The 23,356-nt window shown below is 36.1% G+C and overlaps 1 protein-coding gene across 2 annotated transcripts in view; it reads left to right on the top strand.

The window, feature by feature from the left end:
- SLC12A2 (solute carrier family 12 member 2) overlaps positions 1-23,356 on the top strand; it is a 104,489-nt gene that overhangs the window by 74,656 nt on the left and 6,477 nt on the right. The window contains exons 17-23 of one of the 2 annotated variants that reach the window (XM_032425485.1): positions 1,544-1,684; positions 8,736-8,842; positions 12,223-12,302; positions 15,230-15,355; positions 18,149-18,196; positions 19,635-19,757; positions 21,238-21,349. In XM_032425485.1, the coding sequence (XP_032281376.1) occupies positions 1,544-1,684; positions 8,736-8,842; positions 12,223-12,302; positions 15,230-15,355; positions 18,149-18,196; positions 19,635-19,757; positions 21,238-21,349 (737 nt within the window). The remainder of the gene's footprint in view (positions 1-1,543; positions 1,685-8,735; positions 8,843-12,222; positions 12,303-15,229; positions 15,356-18,148; positions 18,197-19,634; positions 19,758-21,237; positions 21,350-23,356) is intronic. The other variant, XM_032425486.1, reaches the window with a different exon arrangement.

Below are 23,356 nucleotides of genomic sequence, written 5' to 3'. Positions count from 1 at the left end.
CTATATTCCTCTTATAGAATGGTTTGGCTAAGAAAAGTAGCTTCTTGATAACTAAGGAATCTAGATGATATACAGTGTGTGTATTTTCTTACTAATATTTCTCATACTGTTCTGAGAACACTGGGAACATTTACTACCCAAAGAAAAAAGAGGTTCGAGGAGGTAGATGAATGGTGATAAATATCTAGCACCTAGTACATAAGAAGAGCAGAGTAAATGCTGAATTTCCAAGTTTGAACACTGTTAATTGCCTGTTCATTTGTGTTTTAACCATGAGTACTAACATTACTAAAAATAGTGGTAAGCGTCTGCCTTCGGCTCAGGTCATGATCTCGGGGTCCTGGGATCGAGCCCCGCATCGGGCTCCCTGCTCCTTAGGAAGCCTGCTTCTCCCTCTCCCACTCCCCCTGCTTGTGTTCCCTCTCTCGCTGTGTCTCTCTCTGTCAAATAAATAAATAAAATCTTTAAAGAAAAGTAGTGGTAAACATTTCACCCAAAAGTAGTTTTCTATTTTTGGCATCTTGGCTATTGAAAAGAATTGCTAGATGATGGGTTACCTGTTCTGCATGAGAAATTGGAGTATTTGTCAGATTAGCTTTTGTCCCAAACTGTTTTGTTCATCTCATTAGAAATGTGTGTTGGATGCTCCATGTCTCAGCTCCTGCTAGAGTTGATCTTCCGCTTGTATAGTCACAAAGTCAAAGTTGCATCTGGCCAAGAACATGGACAGACTGGCCCCGGGTCCCCCATAGGACTGGTAGAGTTTTTCAGTTTGTTTGCAAGTTGATCAGTTCAGGTTGGGGTTTTGACCACAGGAAATTACAAATGGGGCAATTTTCCTACCAGGAAAAAAAAACTGTATTTGTCCTTTACTTTTTCACAAACAATTAAGGCGTACTTTTAAACCTACTTTTAGATTTTTGCTTTATATACATTTGCATATAACACATTTTATGTGTTGCTTGCAAGGATCAAAATAGAATTGCAAGTTGAAAATCTCATTTCCTTAATTCTGTTCTTCATCATTTAACAGAAGTATGAAGAAAAAAAATGCATTTATATTTTACAGCAAACTTGCATTTTCAGTGATATTTTCAGGTTCCTGAGAATTAATAACTCAGACATTGGGGACAAATGAAAAATAAGCTGGGAAACTTTTTGTAGAAAAACAGAAGGCTCTTATTTTTCTCCATTTTCAATAAATTTCAATAAATTTCAATAAATTTTCTCCATTTTCAATAAATTCTAATTTCGCTCATTTACTTAGTGTATTGAAAACTTCCTATTTATATTTCAGTATGTATTTCTTCATCTTCTTTTCTCCCTTTCTGTGCTGCCTCCTGTGCCTTAACTGTTCCATCAGCCCTATCTTGTCATAATCTACAGAAAGAATTCGTTGACATGAAAATGAAGTGTTGTTGTCCTACTTCTTTCCCATCCCCAAGGTGTAGGCACCTTGTTTAAGCTAGTGTAATGGTGATTTTCTTAAGCGTGGACTGCATGATCTTTCAGTTAAAGGCATTATTAATATTCTTCTCCAAAGGGGCCTCGAAGACAAGCCATGAAAGAGATCTCCATTGATCAAGCCAGATATCAGCGGTGGCTTATCAAAAACAAGATGAAGGCTTTTTATGCTCCAGTACATGCAGATGATTTGAGGGAAGGTGCACAGTATTTGATGCAGGTAAATACGTTACGCCTTTCAAATAACAACATTTGAGTTTTGTGTAAGCTTTAAAACCTTTCGCCTTCTAGGTGTCATTCTTCATATTAATAAAAATGGTATATCTTTTCAAATATCTTTATTACTACTAAGATTTGTGTAATCTGAGCGTTAAGGAACTATAGAGGTAATGTGCTGTTGGCTGACGGGAAAACCTGTCTGGAAATTACCTCAGCCTGTTTCCCTAAGGTATTTCCCCCTCATTTTCTGCTGCTATACCTCACTGGGTTTTTTTTGTTTCTTGTTTTTTAAGTGTTAAGTAATGGCAGTCCTTATGTAATTTTTTTAAACTTCTAGTTCCTTACTGTATTTTTCACTATTTATTTACTAAACATAGACTTCACTTTCGGTTTTGTGTATGACACAGTAGTTACATGGGATTTGGAATTAGTCCTGGATTTAAATGCTAGCCCTGCCACTTCCTTATTATGAATTTTTGCTGAGCAAGTTACTCAACTTCTCTGAAACTTAATTTCCTCAATCAGCCCTAAAGGTTGTGGGAAGAAATAAATGGACTGAGACAGTATTTGCCATCCTATTTTTTTTTTTTTTAAGATTTTATTTATTTATTTGACAGAGAGAGACAGCGAGAGAGGGAACAAAGCAGGGGGAGTGGGAGAAGGAGAAGCAGGCTTCCTGCCGAGCAGGGAGCCTGATGTGGGGTTCGATGCCAGGACCCTGAGATCATGACCTGAGCCGAAGACAGACACTTAATGACTGAGCCACCCGGGTGCCCCTTGCCATCCTATTTTTGTAGGAACCCCTTTCTTCAAAGGAAAGCTTCACTAGAAGGCCATTCACTGTGCTAATTGTGGAGTTGCTTTGTTAAAGCAGAGGTGGGAGGCTCAGGGTGCTGTCATCTGTGCCCCTTCCGTTTGAATGTTTCATGTTTCTCACACTTGACAAGCACGAGGGTAAGAATATCTTAGGTGATCCTCAAGAATAATAAGGGCTGGAAGTGGGCTTTCTTTGGCAGATATAAAGCCTTATCATAAGTTACCATAATTAAGACATAGTGGTATTGAAGTAGTGATAATTAGATTAATGAAACAAAACAGGAGAAAAAGAGCCACTCATATAGGAAATTTAATACATGACTGAGGTAGCATTAAATCCAGGATGGTCTGGGACAATTATCTGTGTAAAAAAATAATGTAACAGATCCTTACAAAGACTACACAAAAACTATTTCCAGATGGATTAAGGAATATGAAAGGCAAATTTTTAAGCTACTAGAAGAAGATACAGAATACTTTTATGACTTGGACTAGGGAAGGATATTTTAAAATGAGACAGAGAAAGTTGAACTATGAAGAAGAGATAAGTTATTCTTTAGTTAAAATTTAGAACTTTGTGCTTCTTAAAACAAAACAAAAAACCATGAAAACCCAAAAGGAAGCCAGGGCCAGAGAGACAACATGTTACTAGCAAATGAATATGGCCCAGAATATGTAAAGAAATAGTGTCAATCAGTAAGAGGGGTAAAAAAAGGAGCAAAAATAGAGGAAAAGAAGAGGAGACATAAATGGCAGAAGTAAAAATCAAAACCACAATACACGTGTACTCCATGCTCACTAGACTGACCAGAGTTTGGTCTGCCACTTCCAAGTGCTGGGAGCAGTGAGAGCACTGGGAAATCTCTGCACTGCTGTAATAACATAGATGGATCAACCATTTTGGTCAGCAGCCTGGCAGTGTGCTGCAAATTTGAAACTGTGGGCATCCTAGGATATGCCGTTCTTAACATGTGTACCTTAGAGAAAGTTTTACACGCGTAAAGAAGGTTGTCTGAAACTGCGGAGCGGCACTGTTTGTAGTAGTGACAAAGAACTGGAAGGAACTTCAACAACCATCAGTCACAGTTTTAAAGATCATGGTATAATCATGCAGTGGAATTCCACATAGCAACAGGGATAAACCTCAAAAACAAAAAGCCTTAAGGAGAATAGCAAGCTAAAAGATAGGAACGATATGGAGATGCTGTAAAATTTAAATCTATATAAATTAAAAATGTATACGTATGTATGCCTAAATAATGGAATACATAGTAAAAATACAAAGGGGGCATGAGAAGGAAACATAGGTGTGTGTTTGTCATGTTTATTTTCTTTAGGTAGTGGGTATGTGATTGATTATTCACTTTTCTATGCAAAATTTTTATTTTTTCAAGTAAAATCCTACCTCTGGTCATAAGGTTGTTTCTAGTGGGTAAATCTTACTTGCTTTTGTACAATTTATAGGAACATTTCTATTAACATTTCTTTACTATGTATTTAATAAATGTTATGTTGGAAATGAAGGAAATTACTTCCTTAGAGCAGTGATTTCTAAACTTGAGCGTGCATCAGAATCACCTGATGGACTTGTTAGAACAGACCGCTGGGCCCCACCTTTGGAATGATTTAGTAGGTCTGCAATGAGTCTTGAGAGTTTGCCATTCTGTAACTTGACAGGTGCTCCTCATACAGTCCAGGTCCTACATTTCGAGGACCTCTGTCTTTAAGGGTTTCTGTAGTTAAAATGACACTGCTGATGAGAGCTAGGGTCCTTTATCCCCATCACTCTCCTCCAGCTAACATGCTCAACCCAGTGGGTCTTTCAGCAGTAGGGGGCAAAGGTGGGATGCATCGAACAGTGGTATTCTGAGACTGTCCTATAAGCCTGGCATGTACAAGCACTTGACAGAGATGCCCAAGAGGTCGACTTTACTCTAGTGGCAGAGCTATCTGTGTAAAATAAACTTACAAATAGAATTAATCACTGACATCTTGGTGCAAATTGTCACTGGCAGTATTTCTCTTTCCTTCGTATCTTCTGGAAATCTGTTACATAAAACGGCGAATGCCTCTATGTTTGTTAGAGGTTTATAATCTTTGTCAAAATAGTTTTTTGTACGTTGATTTGTTTCTTCAGTGACTTATGTTATAATCCTGGAGATGCTGTTTTTAGATGGTTTTCATAGGCTTTACTATACCTTCCTCTCTAACTTTTCATTTCTGTGTCCCTCATTTATCTAGTTACTAATGATAAGCATTTATTTATCTTTAAATTAGCATTTAAGTATCCAACTTCCACATTAAAACTTGAGATTTACTTTTTTAACAAGAGGCAGTCTTACCAGTAGCTTGCGTATTAAGGAGCCCTTCGGCAGTGACACATTAGCACTGCTGCTGACTCTGTTATGTACTTGGATTTTTCATTTCTTTTTCTTTTTCTTTCTTTCTTTTTTTTTCTGTTTTTAATGGCAGGAGCCACTAAACTGTCAATCCAATTTTAAACCTTCATTTCAAAGAGCAAAAACCTATTGTTCTTACTTAAAAATCAGATTACAGAATATGAATGCCCTTTGAATCAAGTGGATCTCATTCAGAGTCTTATTAAAGACATAACTCTACCTTTTTCTGGGACAAAAATAGTCTAGAGGTGTACCCTGTAATATATGCTGAGTGTTTCTGGCACCTTCCCCTTCATCAGCCACATTTTGAGGTAAACAGTAATTTCTTTTAAATTATTCTAAAATAAGTAGACCAAAATAATTTCACATTGCCAATAAGAATATTTGAAATAGGGGCGCCTGGGTGGCTCAGTCGTTAAGCGTCTGCCTTCGGCTCAGGTCATGATCCCAGGGTCCTGGGATCGAGCCCCGCATCGGGCTCCCTGCTCAGTGGGGAGCCTGCTTCTCCCTCTCCCACTCCCCCTGCTTGTGTTACCTCTCTCACGGTCTCTCTGTGTCAAATAAATAAGTCTTTAAAAAAAAAAAAAAGAATATTTGAAATATAAATTATGTCCAGATTCTACAGCCACATCCTAAATCTGTATTGAGCCACGAAATAATTACTAATGATAATTTAAAGCCATCACTATTAGCTGAACATTTTAACCATCCAGGACATGGAGCCAAACTTTACAAGTTTTCTTTTTCACTGATTTTTAAAGTAATACAAATCTCACAGCAGTACTTAACTACATTTAAATAGATAACCATAATGTTTGGAAATGTTGTTACTTAATAGTGAAATGTAAAAATAAAAGCCATGTACCATTGTGGACGTAAGTGGTTCTTTCTGCTGCAGTAAGAATGGTTAATAATAGGGGCGCCTGGGTGGCTCAGTCGGTTAAGCGTCTGCCTTCGGCTCAGGTCATGATCTCAGGGTCCTGGGATCGAGCCCTACATCGGGCTCCTTACTCAGCTGGGAGTCAGCTTCTCCCTCTGTGCTCTATCCCTCCCTCAAAAAAAAAAAAAAAATGGTTATGATAATGTCCAGAAAAGTATGATAACAAACTAAAGACATTTCTCCTCAGCAAGTTCTGGTGGAAGGTACACAGAAAACATTGCTGAAGAGTTAAAGAAACAAATAACACAGTAATGTTTGAAACTAGAGATGAGCTTCAAAGGACTGCATTCTGCCTAATTGGTTTCATTTATGGAATTCCATGAAAAACTGATTTTTTATGAACCAATAAAGAAATCTGTTCCAGAGAAGACATATTTTCAGGAATAAATTATTCTTTAAAACACATGATGTTTTATGGAAACTGAAAACATTACTTCTGACTGAATAGCTACTTTGATTAGAATTTACAAAGGATTTAGGGATGAGTGATAAATTTGAAATTTTTTGCTCAGTCATTCAAGGGAAAGTGATTGAAATAATGAAGTTGAAACAAGCACAGAGTGCCGCAGGATGTTATTGTTAATTTTATAAAAATAAAACATTTTAATTATAATAAGATTGTGACAAAAGTTTGTGATGAAAAAGAAAATAAAAAGAATAGTAATGACATTATTTTGTGCCATCAAAAAGTTACTGGTTATCTTGTGGCTTAGTTCTTTAAAAAAAAAGCTCTAAAACTTAAAGATGTTTCTTGCTTTTCTTTTACCAAACAAACAAAAACAAAACTGTGTGGTTAGTTGCTATCTTGGTACCTAACAGATAGTTGTAAAAAACAGTCATGATTATTTTTTTTTATCTGTGGGTGGTTTTTAATATTGAGTGGGAAAAGAGTCTTATTTTTTGGAAGAAACTTGTGCAGGGAGCGAATGTTTTGAGAATGAATTTAAGTTTTATGTGGTTAAGAATATTTCTAATTATCCCAGGTCCTTAGGACAGTGTCTGACCCATGGTCAGCACTTAATATATACTGGAATTAATTTAATCTTTGCAAAACATGATTTAAGTATGTCATGTTTAAAAACTTGAGTGTGGGGTGCCTGGCTGAGTCAGCTGGTAGAACATGTGGCTTTTGATCTCTGGTTCATGAGTTTGAGCCCCACATTGGAAGTAGAGTTTCCTTAAAAAAAAAGTAAATGTGACCTCACCTCATGCACAAAAATTGACTCAAAATAGATCAGCGATATAGGAGCTAAAACCATAAAACTCTTAGAAGAAAATGTAGAGGTAATTTTTCATGACCTTGGATTTGGCAGTGTATTTTTAGATATGACACCAGAAGCATGAGCAACAAAAGAAAAAAGTAGATAAATTGGACATCATCAAAATTAAAAATTTTCATGCATCAAAGGACATTATCAAGAAAGTGAAAGACACAGAATGGAAGAAAATACTTGTAAATCATACATCTGATGAAGTTTAATATCCAGAATATGTGAACTCCTAAAACAGGAAGAAAAAGACCGACAACCCAGTTAAAAATCCGCTAAGGATTTGAATAAACGTTTCTCCAAGGAAGATCTAAAGATAGCTAATAAGCTCATGAAGAGATGCTCAGTATCCTTAGTCATTAGGGAAATGCATATCAAAATCATAATGAGATAACATTACACTCCCAGGATATCTATAATTTAAAACACCCCTCCTTGCCCCCCCCTCCCCCAACAAGAAATCACAGGTGTTGCCAAGGATGTGGAGAAATTGAAATGTGTGCCTTGCTGGTGGGCTTATAGCATGCTGTAGCTGCTGCGGGAAACAGTTCAGTGGTTCCTCAGCACCGTGTGGAATCTGCATATGACCAGCAATTCTACTCCTTGACATACACTCAAAGAAATTGGAGCAGGGTGCCAAAGAGATTGTTATTTTTGTATGCCAGTGTTGATGGCATTTCTCACAGTAGCCAAAAGGTGGAAACAATGTGAGCGTCCATCAACAGATGAATGGATAAACAAAATGTGCTACTCACAAACAGTGGCATATCATTCAGCCACAGAAAAGAATGTAGTTCTGATAGATACTGTAACGTGGATGAACCTGGAAGACATGGTGCTAAATAAACCAGTCACAAGGGACAAACACTGTATGATTGCACTTACATGAAACATTGAGGATAAGCAAATTCAAGTGACAGAAGTATATAAGATGTTACCAGGACCTGGAGGGAGGCAAGAAATAGGTAATTACTTCTTTTATGGTTAGAGAATTTTTGTTTGGGGCTCTGAGAGGGCTTTGCAAATAGATACTGGAGTTCAAAAATCAGTGTGTTTTACCATCTTACAAAAGAAGAGATTCATGGGGTTAGGGGATATGTTAAGCATATTGAATTGCAACTCTTGATGAAGTTGCACAAAAAATATTTTGATGGAAGAGTTGAGGAAGAAAATTAGCTACTTCTCAGGAGAAAGTTGGGCATGATTGGTAGAAGTCAAAATTTAGTGTTGATGTGATTCAGAACTGCGGCCAGTAATGCTTGTCTTCTATTGGGACTTTTGCTTCTGGGTGTTAATGGCTATCGAAATAGCTACCTAAGAATACCACTGTATCATTATGATTTTTATGAAAGATTAGATATATTCTATTATCTTTTTCTTACTAAAAATATAGAAATTTTGGCAAATCATACGAGTATGAAAATGTCCATTTAGAATTTTTAAAGCATTTATCTTTAGTTTTTGTATATGGTTAATCATAAGTAATATGTGATCAATGTAATCTATATAGTTTATTAAGGGTGTACAGTTTAAAAATGTTTATAGCCTGTCCATTTGGAGGATTTGATCCTTTAAAAAATATTTTGCTGGATAATATATCTTTAAAGTTGTGTTTTTCCTGTATTTTAGGCTGCTGGTCTTGGGCGTATGAAGCCAAACACACTCGTCCTCGGATTTAAGAAAGATTGGTTGCAAGCAGATATGAGGGATGTGGATATGTACATAAACATATTTCAGTAAGTATCCTTTTAACACAGTAACTTGGCTCAGAAAATAAAAACTTGAACTGGTTTTTTGAAGCCTTCACTTGTTTGTAAAGGCTGTTTCTCATATTAGTCTCTTCTAGTAGAAGCATAAGAATGAAAAAGAATCAGATGGGGTTATCTGGTTTGCAATTGATGAACTATTAACAAAAATTTTTGATTGATCTTTCTGTGTCTCTTCATACATTCAAACATTCCACACACATATACAAATGAACACACACGTACATACTCTGGTCCCATTTAAGTTAGGAAGCTTTCTCGTATCCTTATAGCTATTGCTGAGTGGATTTCCCCAGTGTTGTCAGACCTGTTGCCTTCTGTTACATCATTATAATATCTGGAGCTGAGAAAAGCATATCATCACTGATACTACCCTCAGAAGTTTCGGTTTGGAAACTTGGAAACTAATTTTGCAGTTAATTGTTTGATGTATGCATTAGCTCATCTGCATTTCTTTTTTTTAGTGTGCTTACATGCTTTGCTTTTCTACCCTCTTGAGTGTAAGTTCTGAGTCTGCTATTCACTTCTTAGCGGTATTTCAAATGAATGCTATTTATCAGAGAGCATAGTTTTGTTTTACATGACTTCAGCTGCCTTTGTATGGATTGTCTAATGCATTCTTTTTATTTTTTTGTTACTTTGTCTTTTTATTTCTCTTTCTGATTTTAGTCTGTTTATGTTACAGTTGATTTTTTATGAATGTATCTGTTTAATCCACAAATGCTTAAGTTTTTTATTTTAATTCCAATATAGTTAACATACAGTGTTATATTAGTTTCAGGTGTACCATATAGTAATTCAACAATTCTCTACATCACTCATGCTCATCGTGATAAGGTACTCCTTCATCCCCATCACCTCTTTCTCCCATCCCCCTCGTGACTCCCCTCTGGTAACCCTCTATTCTCAATAGCTAAGAGTCCATCATACCACCATTCTTTTTTTAAGTTCTCTCTCCACCCAACGTGGGGCTCGAACCTACAGCCCGGAGATCAAGAGTCACATGCTGTACCCACTGAGCTAGCCAGGTGCCCCACATCACCATTCTTGATTGAAGAATAGTTTTTTCTTATTACAACTGCTGGTAAAACAGAACTGTTCATTCGTTCTTACAAAGTATTTCTTTATGTACAAACAATTGTCCTTTTAAAAAAAAAAAAAAAAATTTGTGTTTGGCAAAGTAGCTCTTATGACCAGATTCAAATCTTATTTCTCTGAAGTTTGACCTGATTACCCTTAACTCACAAGAGTTATTTCCCTTACTGGAACTCTTGTTGGAACCATAATTACTTACCTGTATCACATAGGATAGTTTTGTTTTCATAGCTACCTTGACATAACTTTGAAGGAGTAACCAGATGTCATACTTTCCTTTTTAAAACATCTCTTTATATTGATTAGTGAAGTATACAATGAATAAGTTTTCCCAAGTAATTCTTAAATGCTTTTAGTAAAATTAAGGCTCTGCTGGTTCTTCAGGTGCCGCAACTGCTCTTTGGCTTTGGGGTTATTACTTTTTTGTAAGCATGATTTCATCCTGCTTTTCTAATCTGACCTGTGTACTTTGTATATATGGGGATTTGGAAAGGAAGGACAGTGTAAAAAAGATTAAATCATGTGGGCCATCCTCCATGGGCTGTGCTTTTTCTTTCTCAAGATGAAAGACCAGTGAGATGGAATAATTACCATAGAAAATAGAAAAAGTGACATTTTTGCAAATAATTTTTACACTATTAGTTGTAGTTGCTCATAGGGAAACACTGGAAGTCTTTCTGACTCTGACCTTGTAGGAACTGATGTGCATGTTTGAGAGTCAAGCGTTACTCTCAGTATTATACAGCAGGCAGCAATTAAACGATAGGTAAAATAATGCTCTCGGGTTTCCAGGGCCGTGGAGATTGATGGCAGTTTTAAAACAATGATACTGCTTTTTCTTTTATCTTGTAACACTTTAGTTTTGGTTGTGATTATAAATATTTTGAACAATTGAGGTTTACTTTATTTACTGTGCCTAGTGATAGCATGGAAGGTCTGAAACTCCAAATCAGTTTTTATAGCTTAGAGAAATTAAATAGCTTATAGAAATCCCTATAGTTGATAGCAAAAACATTTACCAATTTTAATCCAAAGTAAACTCAGGAGTTTATATTCCATGGCTTTTCTTGAATCAAATCGATTTTAATTCACTTGTGATTTATTAACTGTTTTTTAAATACTTGTAGTTATTCCTCACTAGTGTTAGGTCTTTCAATATACAGCTGAGGTAGGTTAATATGTCCATTAATTTCTTTTTCCAATGAACCTCTTTAGACCTTAGTTAATCCATTATAGGAATGAGGCCAAAATTGTCTCCCCATGATTTAAAAAAGACAAAACACCAATAAAAGACCTGTTACAATGATACGTTTTTCTGTGTGTCAATAGGAACCAAAATTTGATTTTTTTTCAGCTTTTAGCCTTTTCTTTTTGTTATATATAACTATAGATTATGTATCACTTTTTTGTATATAATGAATATTCGTGGCTAGAACAAGTAAAAATAATAATGAAAGATAAAAGTTAAGCCTGTTACACTCTGGGGAACAACCTGAAGTTTAGGAATTTGTAATTCTTGCAGTAGATTTGAGAAGATCTTGGATCTACATGATTCATGGTCTCAACAAAGTTTCCAGCATTGAAGTGTGGTTTTAGAGTTGTCTTTGAGGTTTTAATGTATTTTGTGTGTGTTATAGGATGTCCCATGTATGTTTAAAAAACTTGAAAGGATATATGAATAATGCCTGCAAATGCGTATAAAATCTTTGGACTACTTATTAAACCGTTTCTGTAAAAATGTAAGAATTGCTTTAAAATACACTGGCTCAAGAATAAAAAAAAAATACACTGACTCCTTTCAGAAGTGATCCCTTTATACTGTTCAACCTGTTCGCATTCTCAGTAGAATGTCTTTTCTTTGTCTTCATGTATTTATCTTGACTTTAAGGGTACAAGCCTAAGTATGGTGGGAAACTGACATTATTTTTCTATAATTTTAGTTTGTTTCTGATAGGATGTGATATTAGTACAGGCACTGTTTTTAAATGGCTGGTGTAGGTAGAGTATCAATACTATAAAGATCTACATTTAGGAGGTTTTTAAGAGTATTACAGAAAAAAGGTAAGGGAATGATACAGGATTTGAAACTGACATCATATAGGCCTCACTGTATTTTTAAAAGCATATTTTAAGAATCAGACATGTAAAGCTGAAAGAGAAATCATCTCTTATGCCTTCATTTTATAGAGGAAGACACAAAAATTTTTGTGATTTTTTTTTTTTTTTTTTTTTTTACTTTTTTCCCCCTCTTATAGTGACGCCTTTGACATACAATATGGAGTAGTGGTTATCCGCCTAAAAGAGGGTCTGGATATATCTCATCTTCAAGGACAAGGTAAATCTTGCTTGCATAAGTTTTTTACTTTAAAAATAGAAGTGACTTTATTAGAAAATTATATGTCATTCTCACATATTCTTCAGTAACTTTAACATTCACCGTCAGTTCAGTCATGTCCTTACTGTGTGGCACATGAAGATCAGATCTATTTGGCTCCACCAGTTTGTACCAACCTGGATGATGGCTGGTGATTACTAATGGAGAGAATAAAATTCAGTCTAAGTCATCTAAAGCTTAAGAGAAACAAGCATTAGTTTTGGTTTTAGATTGGCCAAATTTGTAAAAACACATGATAAATAAAATGTTAATGACTGCTAAATCATCAGACATTTTCATGTTCACGAAGGTCATGCTTTTCTACACAGAGTTGTACTAATAATGAAAAACTAAACTTGGGGCACCTGGGTGGCTCAGTTGGTTAAGCGACTGCCTTCAGCTCAGGTCATGATCCCGGAGTCCCGGGATCAAGTCCCGGGATCGAGTCCCGCATTGGGCTCCCTGCTCGGCGGGGAGCCTGCTTCTCCCTCTGACCCTCCCCCCTCATGTACTCTCTCTCTCTCATTCTCGCTCTCTCAAATAAATAAATAAATCTTTAAAAAAAAAAACAAAAACTAGGTGATAGCATTTACTCTGTCTAGAGAGAAGACCTTATGAATTATGAATCATTTTTTTTACTTTTTCATTTTGAAATAATTATAGATTCATAAGATGTTAGAAATAGTAGACAGGCCCTATGTACCCTTCATCCATTTCTCCCAATGGTAGCATCTTGCATATCTATCGTTATATGTCAGGAAATTGACATTGGGACAATTTACCTACCTTATTCAGATTTCAGTAGTTTTACTTACACTTGTGTGTGCATGTGTGCATGAACATGTGTATAGTTCTCTGCCATGTAACACATGTGGTTGATTCATGTAACCACCACATTTAAGATACAGAACTGTTCGATCACCACAAAGATCGCCCTTGTGCTACCCCTTTAAGCCCCCAGAGGCTTTGTCTTTCCCCCGTCATTAATCCCTGACACTAATCTCTTCTCCAACTATGTAATTTTTAAAGCATTTTAAAAAAAATGTTTTTAGATGAAGCTTAAAATCTAATTAAGGTGTACTGTTTACTTTTGCCCACCTTAATAAAAACTGTGGAAAATTCCATACCCTCTAATGATTTTCTAGTAGTTTAACAAATATTATAAGCTGAAGAAAATTGCATACCTAATATTTTACCCTTATCAATTAATTAACTAAATCATCAAAAATAGCTAAGCCTAAATAGCTGAGAGGCACATCATGAACTTTTGTCATCTGTTTATGTATTTAAACAGTTGTAATCCTCCCCCTCCTCCCACCATTTTAAGGGTATTGTGCAGTTTTGAAAGGAACGCTTTGAAGTCTTTATCCATGTAACACAAAAGTATGGCTTGCTGAAAATGCATTTTCTTCCTCTGGAGTAGGCCTTGCAAAACACTGTTTCAGTTCTCTCTTGCACTACCAGTGACTGAGGTTTAGGGTACCTCTTAAGACTGCATAATTAGTAGTGTTCCCTTTCACTCTCAAAAGTATTACAGTTTGACTAATAAATTATATATATCGTTCTGTAATTTACTGAGATTTGAATGTGACCGGAACTTTAAGAAAGTATTTTCATGTGTTTAAAATCATTATGACAGTTGTTTTGGAGGTCTTATTATTCATCATCAGGATTTGGAGACAGGAATTTGGTTCAGCACAGGATTAAGAGCAGAGGCTTTGGAGTATAAGATCTCCTTTGAAAATCCCACCTTTTTCTCTTAGTACAGTAGTCGTTCAGCCTGGGCGTATCTGTCGACTTCCAAGCCTCTGTTTCCTCATCTCTTCAGACATGATCATGGTCACCTGGCTGACTCACTTAGAAGAGCGTGCAACTCTTGATCTTGTGGTCATGAGTTCGAGCCCTACATTGGGTGTAGAGATTACTTAAATAAAACTTAAAAAAAAAACAAACAAATTATACTGACTTCATAAGGGTTGTTGTAAAGACACAGCTTGTGAAGCTCTTAGCATAGTGTTGGTACTTCTTGTAATGTTGTTTCTTTTGATCTTTCTCATGATACACACAAATCAGCAATGAGGATTATGTGTGGATGGTCCGTTTTCATATGTGTTTGTCTTTGCGATGCATGTTTTCATGGTGGCAGTTAACTGTTTACTAACTCCTTCCCAAAAGATAGAAAATGGGAAAAGTACTTTAAAAATGAAGAAATGGGGGCGCCTGGGTGGCTCAGTCGGTTAAGTATCTGCCTTTGGCTCGGGTTGTGATCACAGGGTTCTGGGATTGAGCCCCGCATCGGGCTCCCCGCTCAGCAGGGAGCCTGCTTCTCCCACTCCCTCTGCAACTCCCCCTACTTGTGTGCTCTCTCTCTCTCAGTCAGAAAAATAAATAAAATATTTTAAAAAAATAAAAATAAAATAAAAATGAAGAAATGGTGCTTTTACCATGAGCTTAATCCTCTGGCTTCAGCTCTCTAGTCTGGAGTGTAATTTTTCAGTGTTGTTTGTCACCTTACATGTATGTGAACATTTCTCACATTTTACAGCTCTTACATGTGTAAATGACTTTGAGAGTAGAGTTCATTCACATTTCATACATCATTCTTTTGTCTACCACCTTCATAAGTTCCTTGAATCTCACTCATTACAAATTCCCCAGCACCTGATTCAAATGTCTGATGCTTAGCTATGCCTCAAGATATTTGAGTGAATAGTCCTTTCAAAACAGATGATCACATATATTCACATAAGAAATCATTTTTTGTAAACTTACTATTTCATAATAAACTTTGTTGTGAATTGTCATTTAATTCATATTATACCATGTTGTTTTCATTAATGGTTAAAACAAGATTTAGATAACATCTTGATTACTTTTCATGTCCATAGAAGAATTATTGTCATCACAAGAGAAATCTCCTGGTGTCAAGGATGTGGTACTAAGTATGGAGTATAGTAAAAAATCGGATTTAGATACTTCAAAACCATCTGATGAGAAAGCTGTCACACACAAAGGTAATTTTTATTCAGACAAGAGATGTTATTCATGGTAATGTTTAATTTTGGGAGAAATGAGTTTTATTATATAACATGTCTTAGTAAGTAGCCCCTTCTCTAATTAGTACTGCTCATTTCTAGTTGATAAGGTAAAATGGATGGCTGTAAAATGACTAGCTATTTTTCAGGTATTAAAGTAGATTGTAGAACAGAAAACATGCCAATTAATTACACTCTCATATGTTCTTGTATGTTTTATTTATTCTTTGAACAATTTTGCTTGAAGCATAGGTTAAATCTGAACTTGGAAGGAAATGTGGTAATTTGAGAGTAATGTAGTAGAGCATAAGATAACCCTGAAAGGAATTAAATTGATAAAAATAATCTACCTAATTTTTCTATAAATCAAGATATTTAAATACCGGGGATTTTATTTATGTGCTAAGAAATTCAGAATATTTTTTACATCTACTGCACCTGGAGTTGTTGAGGTAAAACCATGTAATAAAAAATCAAATGCAATTTTATTCCACATTCTAGTCTCTTGAAGGAATGAGCTATTGGCATTTGGTTACTGAACTGTTAGGCTGTAATTGCAGACATATTGCCCCTGGTTTTAAGCCACACACGGGTTTCTAAATTTCATGAGGTTTTCAGATAATTTCATCCATCTACCTATGTCATGTTTATGAGACGGAAAGAGGGATGACTTCCAAATCTTACTCTCCCACCCTCACTCTCCTACCTCTGATCAGCCCAGTATCTCCATCTGTCCTAGCCCCAGCCGGCACGCAACAGGAAAAATCTGCACTGTAAATCATCAAACCGTATCATACTTGTTTGATTCCTGTCAAAGAATTACCATCCTTTTTCTGAAATTGATTACCTTGGACAAATCCTGTCTCTTTGAAATTGATCTTTTCCAGATTATGCAGAAGCGTTGCTGTTGCTTTTTATTGCTTTCCTTTCTTACCTTGTATGCTTAGAGTAGTGGTAGTTGAGGCTTTAGTTGATACCCATTTCCCCTTTAAGTTCTTTGCTGTATCGATTATCATTTTTTTTTCCTGTTTCATCTCAAAACTCTATAAAAGATTTGATAACTGTTCTTACATTCCTGCATTTATTTTTAGTTTATGGTATACATGCTTTCATTTCCTCCTACTTTTTATTTTCACTGCCATTTTCTTTTTCCTAAAACAGATCCTTTCTTTACAGAATCTGTTAGGAATTGATAGGTAAAAGTAGGATGGGAAAGGAAGAAGTAGTTAGTAATCATCAGGCATCTACTCTGTGCCTCCCACATTGCAGTGGGCATTATCCATACGTTAGCCCATGACTGCATGTCACAGTCTTGTGGAGTCATTGTTTTTACAGAGTGGGAAACTACTTGCCTTTTTATTATAAAAATGTAAATACCTTTAATACTTTTAAATACCTTGGTGTAAGTCATTTTTAAGTGTCAGGATTTCCTTGACATTTTTTGAGCTCTTTGAAATGAATACACAGTGTGCCCATATGTTTTTATTATCATCAAAGATGGATAGTATCAAATACCTACTTTATAAGAACAATAATATTTAATCCTATAAAAATCAAATGTGATCATTGAAATGTTCCTTGTTCTATCACAGGCATAAGAAATTAGTGTTCAAAAATAGCATTCATTTTATTTTGTGTTTATTTTCTCTCTAGCCAGTTACTTTCAAAATTAGCATAGAAACCATAGAAAAGTTTATATAATTTGAAAAGTCTTCAGAATATTATAAACATTCCTGTGTAATTATTATATAAGCCTAGATGTTCGGTATGTCTGTCTCGGTTATTGGGGCACACAGAATGCTTACTTTGTGCTGGGCACCGAGATCTCGGGTGCTTTCATGCTTGCAGCATAATGATCTGAAGAGGTAGGTATCCTTCATCCTTCTTCCTAACAAGGAAGGTGAGGAGTTAACTAGCTCAAGCTCACACAGTCAGAAAAAGAGTTAAAGGCAATAATACTGGAATCCTGAGAGCCACTGACTCAAGAGCAGTGAACTCTTTCCTGTCCAGGTCGGGAGTTCTATATGCCTCACACAACTAGAAGAAACTTATATGAAGAAAAAAACGGAGATTAGGAAGACTGTTAACTCCAAGAAAATACTTGCAGATACTGAAATACAGATGGTCCAGTACATGCATACACATATATGTACATGCATAAACACATACATGCTTGTATTTTATACACACACACACACACACACACACACACACATATATAAATCTATTTAGGCCTATATAACCTGGTATTTTATATGAACCAAAAGACTGTCTCTGATCAAATTCCTTATTATTTCAAGTGAATAATTTTTAAAAATACCAGATATCCATTATATGTTTCTAAAATTACTTTTCAGTCATTTGCACCGCGATGCAGTGGCACTGATTAAAATTTATGTATTATCTGCAATGTCAGTTTTTAATGTCCTATTTCTATTCTATAAGCCATAGGTCAGAATCTCTTCAACTGATTTCAAGTATGAAAGTTTAAAAGTTTAAAAATCCTGCTGAAGTTTTTATCAGTTTTATAGGAATAAAATTTAGGGGTGAGTGTTAATCAGTGGCCCTCTTGGAGAGGGTCTAAAAATACGTTTGCTTTTAAAAATCCTCAACACTCAGTGTAGAAAATATCTATCTCCAGTCTTGATTATTTTTCACAGACTGTCTCTTCATACTGTGTTTTGTTTATAAATGTGCTCTATTTACATTTTCATTATTTAATTAATATAAAAGCAATTAACTTATATTTTGTGTTTTTTAAACATAATCTAGATGAGGAAGAGGATGGCAAGACTCCAACTCAACCACTGTTGAAAAAAGGCAGGCATTTTTCATCATTTTATTTTAATCCCCTTTTTCATACTGTTAACTCTTTAACTCCAACTCTGCTATTTTATTTTTTTTACCTGAGTTTTTATTTCCATGGCGAGGTGATGTTACAGTTATTTATTGAATGCAGATTAGAAAAAAAATCATCTTTAGTTTACCTAAAAAAATTAAATCATCCCAGGGAAAGGTATTATATCAAAGACAAATTATTTTAAATCATTATAGCATTTCTGAAATACTCCAACCCTGAATGTCAATATTACTTTTTTTTAATTTAAACTGCATGGTTCAGATGATAAGCAGAGACACTGAAATGGGTCTTTGCCAGTGTCACTCGCATTCTTTACCATCAGTTGTTCCCAGCCAAGCCCTTAATTTTGATACTAATATATTTTTCATTTCAAAAATTACAATATTTCTCACAGCCCTGCTGCGTTTGGGAGATACACAGTCATGTCCCCGTGCATGACTTTTATGAGAAGGAGATAGAGGTGAGAGTTACGGAGCAGTGTGGTTTGGCAGCCATATTATGTCATCATGCAAAATCATTCATTATGTTTGCGTGCATCATGGCAGCATGAGAAGTGAATGACACATCCTGCAGAAGTGATCAGGTTTCCTCCTGTGGATTCCTGCTTTTAAAAATTTAGTGTAGGAGTCTCATAATAGTCATTTGCTTGCTCATAGAGTCAGTGCTGATTTTTTTTTTTAATTTTTTAATTCCTGGGAACATAAACGGGAACTCCCTTGGTATTTTGTTCTTGAGACCTGCAGCAGATGGTGGCCTTCCAAGGAGTTCCTACCATCTTTCTGTGCTTCAAAGAAAGATGTGTCATTATATGGCTTTTTCTTTGGGCATCGCATACTGAGGGGACAAGTTAGGTCAAGATGAGGGTGTCCTTCTTCAGCCTGGGAGGTTTCACTGTGATAATCATTAGATTGTATTCATTTGTCTTCCACTTCCTTCTGTCTTTTATATTATTAATAACAACATTATGTGTAAGAAATTTCTTTGATCTTTATATTATTGAGGAACCACATTACAAAAGAAATATGTTCATGGAATAGGCATAAACTTAATTTGTCCAGTTAGCCTAAAATGGCTTCTCAATAATTAAAATCTAGCAGTCAGTTACAATTTTCTTGATTGGTATTTATGATTCTCTTTCATTCACAATGCTTCAAAGTATTAGAAATTATGCAAGATAATTTGGATGAGTGTAGCTCTTGTAAAGATATATTTATCTGTAACCATTTTTTTAAAGTACATTTAAATTTTAAACAACTGAAAGCTTATGATGGACTCCATATACAACTACCTGCATTATAAACATTTAAGTACACAAAAGTTAGGAAACTATAGGAATTCAGCAAAAGGGACTTGAATATTTATCTCCCTTACATCTTATTTTTCTGCTTAATCCTTTAGAATCCAAAGGCCCTGCTGTGCCCTTAAATGTAGCTGACCAAAAGCTTCTTGAAGCTAGTACACAGTTTCAGAAAAAACAAGGAAAGAATACTATTGATGTCTGGTGGCTTTTTGATGATGGAGGTAAGGTTGTTAATACGCTTTTGAGCAATTTTACATAATACTGAAGTTGTGGGAATAGTATTGAGAAATGGCAGGTATGCTTTACTCCTGGACAACATTCCCCAAAGCAACAGGATTGATTTCAGAATCAGGTGTCAGGTCAGGCTTAATTGTTATCTCTTCAGTGTCCTTCACTTTGGAGGTTGACTGGTTATTCCTTGTGCTCATGACGTTAACTTTTTTTTTTTTAATATGACTGACCATTTTTAGAATGTCACTAGATTTGAAGTACCATTTGATCTTTCATTATAACTGGTTCAAGTTATGTCATTTTGGTAGAAATCTCACAGAAGTGATGCCTTGCTCTTCTGTCTATATCTCATCAGGGGGCACGTGATGTTGATTTGCCTCATCACTGGTGAAGTTAACTGTCCACTCAGTAAGGTGGTTTTCACTAGATCTTGAGAATGAAAAGTGACCGTTTCCCCTTGTGTAGTTACACATATTAGGGGATGGGGAGGTACTTTGGGGTTATGTTAAATAGACCATTGTTACTGCAACCTTTAGCACCCACCATCTTTAGCATCCATTGATAGTTATGCCTCTTGTTACTGTTGGTGTGGTATGTTTGTGGTTGTCAAATGATGATTTTCCAATCCTGTTAATTCTTCCTCATTTATTAGTTGGCATTTTATTGTAAGGAAGAGCCTTCTCCTTATTTTTATCCTTGCTGATTCATCGATTCCCATTATATTCAGTAGGAGATGATTTGTCATTCTCATGATTTGTTTTGATGTTCACATTGTTCCCATATTTGCCCAGTGAGATCCTGTGGAGGCTAACTTGTATGTCATTTGTCATTTCCCAGTCGTTTTTTATTTTCTGATATAATGAGCTGTTCTAGGCTCACTTTTGCGCTTTGCCTGCACCAGCCATTGAATCACCGGCTACCCAAGGAGCCCGGATTGCTTTTAGTGGAGAAGAGTATTTAGGAACAATGATCATGGCATTAAATAGGCTTGTTGCTGCTAGGGTGTCCCTGCGCCCCCAGGTCCTCTCAGTGGACGGGTCTCAGAAACATACATGTATAAGTTTGTACGTGTAGGTATAAATTGAAAACCAGTTCCAGTTCAACACTGCAGGCTTCAGTCCAGCTTCTCCCTTCTTGTATTTCTCATTTCAGTGAGAAACCTGGCCCCCGTTAGGTTCAATGAATTCTCTCATTTCCTCATTGCTCCTGTATGTGACTGCTTTCCTAACTCTGCCGGGCCACTCTCCCCACCTCACCGCCTTCCTCACATAGCCCGACTCCGTTGGGCTGTCCTCTTTGTTCAGGCCTACCTCATGGCTTTTTGACTGAATTATTAAGGAAGGACGGAAAGAAAAATTGTGTTGGATACTGAGTTGTAGTAAACATGTTTTTAGAGATTAAATTGAATGAAAAGTTCTTACTTGAGAAATTAGCATCTAGTAAATGATTTTTTATATTTTTATGATTTAGGTTTGACTTTATTGATACCTTATCTTCTGACTACCAAGAAAAAGTGGAAAGACTGTAAGATCAGAGTATTCATTGGTGGGAAAATAAATCGAATAGACCATGACCGGAGAGCGTAAGTCTATTTAAATTGAAGAGCATTTATCTTATTACGGTATCTATTTCTATTTCATTATTACAGTATAGTACAGTATATATTTGATAGGGTAAAACAGACAATCCAGAAAATGTCAGTCATGTTGCCCTGTTCTATACTGAAGCTAAAAATTCTAGTTAAACGGATAAAACCGCATTCTCTTTAATTTAGTCTTCATGTTTAAGTTGTGGGTACTTAGTGTTACTGATACCTATTTTTTCCTATGTTGACATTTTAGAAAGTATTAAAAACTTGGAGCATTGGAATGTTAAGCACCTTTTTAAAACAAAATCAGGGGATGTGCCCCCAAATTACACATTCATATGTGAGATACATTTTGTAGGCTTGAAGACAACAGAAACACAGGATGCCGTTTGTCACCCACTGTCTTATTTCCGCTGTGCTGTCACCATTCTAGTTCTGGTTCCAGCACTTTGCTAAGTACCCTGTATCTTGTCTCTGACCTTTTCAGCATATATTGTACACACTGCTCCTGAGTTCACATTTGGAAACCAAAGCTCTGATCATATGATTCCTCTGCCCAAAATACTTTTAATTTCCTCTCTGTTACATACCATAGAAAGTCTGTCGTGTTCCCCCAACTCTGCCTTATACTTCATTTTACAATTCTGCACCTGCCCCAAATAAGCATGTGATTTCAGACTCATACTCCTTCCTACTTACAGTATAGTACAGTGTATATTTGATATAGTACAGTGTATATTTGATACATTTCTCTACTAGAAATAGCTCTTCACTTGCCTCCCTTCTCTGTGGCAATACCGCATCCTTTCACGTCCAGCATTGCTATCACTTTCTTCATAACACCTTCCCTCATTTTTTTAAATTTTTTTTAATTTTTTTTAAAGATTTTATTTATTTATTTGAGAGAGAGAGAATGAGAGACAGCATGAGAGGGAGGAGAGTCAGAGAGAGAAGCAGACTCCTCGCTGAGCAGGGAGCCTGATGTGGGACTCGATCCCGGGACTCCAGGATCATGACCTGAGCCGAAGGCAGTCGCTTAACCAACTGAGCCACCCAGGCGCCCTCATTTTTTTTTTTTTTTTACCCTTGTCTCCCCATAGTTGTTATCCGTCCTTCCTGAATAACAGGGTACTTGGTCCACTCATTGCATCCTGGAGCTCATTTTATATTTATTTTCATCTCTTAGATTTGAGTTTTGTGGGCCCTGACACATAGACACGTAGTAGATCTATAGTGGAATTCAGCGGAGTGTCCATTCATCTCAAACAAGAAGTATACAAGAAATACTAGAAATAATTTAAAAGTTAAACCCGTAGCCGGTGTGTTTTCTAATTTCTTAATTTAGAAAACTCTTTTTATTAAAGATAGAATCCTATTTTGCTGCTTTTCCTGTATGTATGTTTCCACTTTTCTGTTGTTGCCACCAAGGCTTCACAGCCAGCTCTGCCTCCAAAAAGGTGTTTCTTTCCTGAAAACTCAGAGGCTTACTGGAGCCCAGCCCCCCCAACCTCAAAAATTCTGTGAACTTCATTTGCCATCAGTTATAGCTTTAGTTTGGCCCCAAAAAGTCCTATTTAGACCTTGAGATACGCATTCTTCATGGGTGGAAGAATAATCCAAAAATAATTAAACTTCCAAGTGTTTACTAGTTTTTGCTGAAATCCATATACTTACCAATATAATTTGTCTAAAATAGTCTTTACTGAAGTAGAGCTGACACACAGTTCTGTTAGTTGCGGACGTACAGCATGGAGATTCGGTATCTCCGTGTGTCATGCTGCTCGCTGCACATGGAGCTGCCATCTGTCACCATGCAGCACGAGTAAATACCATTGACTCTCTGCCCCGTGCTGTACCTTCCAGCCTCGCGGCTTGTTCGTTCTGGAACTGGAGGTCTGTTTCTCTCACTCCCCGTGACAAAAATTAAATTTAAAAACTAGTTGCCATTCAGATTTCATTATTAATGTCTTGCTCTACCCGTTCATTATTGGATACTAAGAT

The sequence above is a fragment of the Phoca vitulina genome, unplaced genomic scaffold, assembly GCF_004348235.1.
Source record: "Phoca vitulina isolate PV1807 unplaced genomic scaffold, GSC_HSeal_1.0 scaffold32, whole genome shotgun sequence".
Taxonomy (NCBI): Eukaryota; Metazoa; Chordata; class Mammalia; order Carnivora; family Phocidae; genus Phoca; species Phoca vitulina.
This window is presented reverse-complemented; position numbering and strand designations above follow the sequence as displayed.